The sequence below is a fragment of the Lithobates pipiens genome, unplaced genomic scaffold, assembly GCF_037356315.1.
Source record: "Lithobates pipiens isolate NorthernLeopardFrog02 unplaced genomic scaffold, aLitPip1_a1.2 Scaffold_30, whole genome shotgun sequence".
Taxonomy (NCBI): Eukaryota; Metazoa; Chordata; class Amphibia; order Anura; family Ranidae; genus Lithobates; species Lithobates pipiens.
In genome coordinates this window covers 29491942-29497784 of record NW_027507791.1, presented here as the reverse complement: position 1 = coordinate 29497784, position 5843 = coordinate 29491942, and the positions used below count along the sequence as shown (strand labels likewise).

The window sequence follows — 5843 nt, the reverse complement described above, 5'->3', positions numbered from 1 at the left end:
GGATGGTGTGTTGATGGTGATGAGCTGTGTTGCTTTTACGCCAAACATATCGTTTTGCATTGTGGGGAAAAAGTTGGATTTTGGTTTCATCTGACCAGAGCACCTTCTTCCACATGTTTGGTGTGTCTCCCAGGTGGCTTGTGGCAAACTTTAGACGAGACTTTTTATGGATATCTTTGAGAAATGGCTTTCTTCTTGCCACTCTTCCATAAAGGGCAGATTTGTGCCGTGTACGACTGATTGTTGTCCTATGGACAGACTCTCCCACCTCAGCTGTAGTTCTCTGCAGTGATCATGGGCCTCTTGGCTGCATCTCTGATCAGTCTTCTCCTTGTCTGAGCTGAAAGTTTAGAGGGACGGCCAGGTCTTGGTAGATTTGCAGTGGTCTGATACTCCTTCCATTTCAAAATGATGGCTTGCACAGTGCTCCTTGGGATGTTTAAAGCTTGGGAAATCTTTTTGTATCCAAATCCGGCTTTAAACTTCTCCACAACAGTATTACGGACCTGCCTGGTGTGTTCCTTGGTCTTCATGATGCTCTCTGTGCTTTCAACAGAACCCTGAGACTATCACAGAGCAGGTGCATTTATACAGAGACTTGATTACACACAGGTGGATTCTATTTATCACCATCAGTCATTTAGGACAACATTGGATCATTCAGAGATCCTCGCTGAACTTCTGGAGGGAGTTTGCTGCACTGAAAGTAAAGGGGTCCAATAATTTTGCACGTCCCACTTTTCAGTTTTTTATTTGCTAAAAAAGTTTCAAAAATCCAATAGATTTCGTTCCACTTCACAATTGTGTCCCACTTGTTGGTGATTCTTCACAAAAAATTACAATTTTATATCTTTATGTTTGAAGCCTGAAATGTGGCAAAAGGTTGAAAAGTTCAAGGGGGGCGAATACTTTCGCAAGGCACTGTATATGTGTGTGTGTGTATGTATATATATATATGTATATATATATATATATATATATATATATATATATATATATATATATATACACATACATATATAACAACACTGAAGATGAAAGGGACTCGTCGGACTCGTTCTCATCTCTTCCTCTCTACCATAAAACTAACGATCGCTCCCTCTATTCTCGGGGAAGATAATTGGTTACATTGTTGCGAGGGGCGGGTGGCGACTCTTCTCCTCAGGCAGGCGGTGAGAAGTCAGAGATGTTTTTTTTTTATGGTTTACCAACATTTGGAAGAATTTGTATAAAGAGGAGCGTCAATGATGAGGGAAGGGAGGACAGCCCTTCCAAGACCTCAGGCTCATCCTCCAATCAGGTGGCTCCACGGGGTGTGGGGCTGTCCTGGCGGGGTATATATTGGCCATGGGACCGTAACCGGTACCACACCAGCTGAATTCTCCTCTCCATCTTCCAAAAAACCTGACCACATTGAAAACATGGTAAGTGGAACTCCATCCGCTCCGTGGGTTGGGTTGTGGAGCCACTCACGGCCAGCTTGGCACGGGTCTCCCTCTATGGGTTTCCTCTTGTGGGGTCATTGGAAGGTTCAGGTTCTGGTCTCCATAGGTTAGGGTCACCTGCACAGGTGGGCAAAATTGGGGTCAGTTGTCTCAGACGCCTACTTACGCCTACGCCTACCAGATCCACCATCGATGGGTCACCTCGCGTCCATAACTGGGAAGAATAGAGAAGTTGGCAGGGGGTGCAGCCAGGGAAGCACATCCGGCATAAACACGAGTGCATGGCATAGCCGTGCCTCCATATTTATGCCCGTGCAGAAAGGAGGAGGAGGGGCCCGGGCACTGCTGGTGCTGGAGAAAACCATGGCCATTGGACAGATCCAAACGTTCGATCGCCCCCTTAATGTTCACCTATCGGCCAATTGATAAAAAGGAAGGAAAGGGGTTAACCCCGCGATTGCCATAGCTATGGGGAAAAAGCCCCGCCTCTCGTCCTCTGTTTAGACGTTTGGCCAAACGCCCGTCCTCCATTTCTGCCCCGGGGTGATTAATTTGCCTCCCGGGTGTGTCAGGCGTCAGGAGCTACACATACTTTACATGACATTTACATGAGGGAGCAGTTACTACACCTCAAAGACATGACTTTTATCAACAGCCAGCCAAGTGAATAAATCATAATAATAATAGTGAATTTTTTTTATTGTTATTATTATTATTAATAACAATAATAATAAATAATAATAGTAAAAATAATAATAATTGTATTACTAATATTATTTTTACTACTAATAATAACAGTAAAATAATATTTGCAATACAATTATTAGTTATAATAATAATAGTAGAAATAATAATTGTATTACTAATATTTAATATATTACTAATATACTAATATTACTAATATTTTTTGTATTACTATTATAATAATTATTATTATTAATAATTATACATTTAATACCAAAAATAATACAATAATAATCATAATAATTGTAAAAATAATATTAGTAAAATAATTATTTTTACTATTATTCATTTTATCACTATTTGTTATTGTATTTAAAAAAAAATTATATATATATATATATATATATATATATATATATATATATATATATATATATATATATAGATATATATATATATAGATATAGATATATATAGATATAGATATATATATAGATATATATTTTAATAAGAATAGTACTACAATAACAAGAGTAATAAAATAATAATAATACACATAATAATAAAAATAAGAGCAATAGTAATAAAATAATAATAGTAATACAAATAATAATACAATAATAATAATAATAAATCATAATACTTGTAAAAAAATATTAGTAATATAATTATTTTTTACTATTATTCATTTTATTACAAATTGTTTGTTATTGTATTACGTTTATGTTTATTTAGGTTTATTATTATTATTTTATCACTAAAAATAAATAAACTATTTGTTATTGTATTAATAAATATAGATCTATATTAATTAATTAATAATAATAGTACTACAATAACAATAGCAAATAAAATAATAATAAAAAAACATAATAATAAGAATAATAGCAATAGTAATAAAATAATAATAATAATAAAATATAAAAAATAAATATAATAAAAATAAAATAATAATAATAAATCATAATTACTGTAAAAATAATGTTAGTAATATAACTTTTTTTTACCATTATTATACATGTTATTAATAATAATTTGTTATTGTATTACTATTATGTGTTTATTTAGGTTTATTATTATTATTTTATCACTATTTGTTAAAAAAAAAAAAAAAAAAAAAATATATATATATATATATATATATATATATATATATATATATATACACACATATACACATTTTTTTTATAATAATAGTGCTACAATAACAATAGTAATAATAATAGTAAAAATAATAAGAAAAATAGCAATAAAATAATAATAATAATTATAAAAATAAGTAACAACAACAACATATAATGATAATAAACATAACAATAGTAATAAAATAATAATATTAATATTAATAATAAAAATAATAATAATAAAACCTAATAAAATGTATAATTTTGCACAGATGCAAATGTAACAAAATACATTTTATAGGAAGCTCCACCCTCTGCTCATTTGCATGTTAACCGCACCCACCTCCCCACCCCCGCGGGGTCTTATAGTAAACACAATTTCGCTATGTACAGAACACGGGCGGTTTGAATGTTGAAATCTTTATTTAATAAAGATGCAAGTGCGATAACAGCGCTGTCTCCCAGCAGCCAATCAGAGCTCAATGTTCACTGATTTCAGTGACTTGTGATTGGCTGTCATACAAGATGGTCGGTTCCGGAGGATCAGATGAAGATCTCACAGAAGGATCCGAGTCTGTAGATTCCCAGCTTCCCTATTTACTTCCAAGTCAGTACATAATGCTGACATGTTTCAGGCACTGGGGGTGGTGTTTAGACCAATGGGGTGTGTGTGTGATCTTGGTGGGAGGAGCCCATACATATTCTGTGTTCTTTCCAGACTGCCCCAGACCTGACCGTGGAGGAAATGATGACTCTGATGATCGTGAAATTCGAGGAATACGCCAAAAAACGGGACTCCGATGGAAACACCCTGAACACAGACGAGCTGTACGACCTCGCCATAGCCGAGTTCCCCACAATCAGTGTAAGTGACACCCCAGAGGGCGGCCAATCACATCCAGAGACACAAACTACTGGGGGAAATCTCCCCATTGTGGGAGGGGCAGAGACACAAACTACTGCGGGAAATCTCCCCATTGTGGGAGGGGCAGAGACACAAACTACTGCGGGAAATCTCCCCATTGTGGGAGGGGCAGAGACACAAACTACTGGGGGAAATCTCCCCATTGTGGGAGGGGCAGAGACACAAACTACTGGGGGAAATCTCCCCATTGTGGGAGGGACAGAGACACAAACTACTGGGGGAAATCTCCCCATTGTGGGAGGGGTAGAGACACAAACTACTGGGGGAAATCTCCCCATTGTGGGAGGGGCAGAGACACAAACTACTGCAGGAAATCTCCCCATTGTGGGAGGGGCAGAGACACAAACTACTGGGGGAAATCTCCCCATTGTGGGAGGGGCAGAGACACAAACTACTGGGGGAAATCTCCCCATTGTGGGAGGGACAGAGACACAAACTACTGGGGGAAATCTCCCCATTGTGGGAGGGGTAGAGACACAAACTACTGGGGGAAATCTCCCCATTGTGGGAGGGGCAGAGACACAAACTACTGCAGGAAATCTCCCCATTGTGGGAGGGGCAGAGACACAAACTACTGGGGGAAATCTCCCCATTGTGGGAGGGGCAGAGACACAAACTACTGCAGGAAATCTCCCCATTGTGGGAGGGGCAGAGACACAAACTATTGGGGGAAATCTCCCCATTGTGGGAGGGGCAGAGACACAAACTACTGGGGGAAATCTCCCCATTGTGGGAGGGGCAGAGACACAAACTACTGGGGGAAATCTCCCCATTGTGGGAGGGGCAGAGACACAAACTACTGGGGGAAATCTCCCCATTGTGGGAGGGGCAGAGACACAAACTACTGGAGGAAATCTCCCCATTGTGGGAGGGGCAGAGACACAAACTACTGCAGGAAATCTCCCCATTGTGGGAGGGGCATAGACACAAATTACTGGAGGAAATCTCCCCATTGTGGGAGGGGCAGAGACACAAACTACTGGGGGAATCTCCCCATTGTGGGAGGGGCAGAGACACAAACTACTGGGGGAAATCTCCCCATTGTGGGAGGGGCAGAGACAAACTACTGGGGGAAATCTCCCCATTGTGGGAGGGGCAGAGACACAAACTACTGGGGGAAATCTCCCCTAATTGTAAATGAAAAGTTGTTGTTTTTCTGTCTTACAGGGAAGTGGGAAGAAGGATGAGGTCCTGAAGGGAATCATCGGTAAGATGGATGCCAACAACGACAAGAAGGTGACCTTCAAGGAATTCATGTCTTTCTCGGCTACCGTGGCCATTGTTTTAAGGGAATCCCTGAAGAAATAGAAGTGCCCTGGGCTCAGGGGGGGGGGGGGGGGGCAACATTACTGAATACGGAATAAACTAATATACTGAATTCAGCGATTGTGTAATGTTTTAATAAAAGGTAAAATTATTTGGATATGACGTCCGTCTCGTCTTCAGTTTTTGAGCTAAAAACCAACAAACAATCGTTTATCTCGTTATGTTTGGTCAGCTTCCTACCAATGATATCATTGGTCTAAAAGAGAAAACAAATGCAGCCGTCACATCTGAGAATTGGTAAGCTGCCATATAATAAATGTCTGTTATTGGCTTTAATAACCATTTTTAACGCTGCAACAACGCCCCCTGCTGTTCTACTTTATATATACACTTACAGTG

General features: G+C 38.8%; 1 protein-coding gene across 1 annotated transcript; it reads left to right on the top strand.

Moving 5' to 3' along the window:
* The first annotated feature begins 1247 nt into the window (after positions 1-1247).
* On the top strand, positions 1248-5606 carry LOC143942535 (protein S100-A6-like). The gene is made up of 3 exons (XM_077463855.1): positions 1248-1424; positions 3972-4118; positions 5346-5606. Exons 1-3 carry the CDS (start codon positions 1248-1250, stop codon positions 5484-5486), a joined length of 465 nt encoding a protein of 154 aa, XP_077319981.1. The 3' UTR covers positions 5487-5606.
* Positions 5607-5843: the final 237 nt, after the last annotated feature.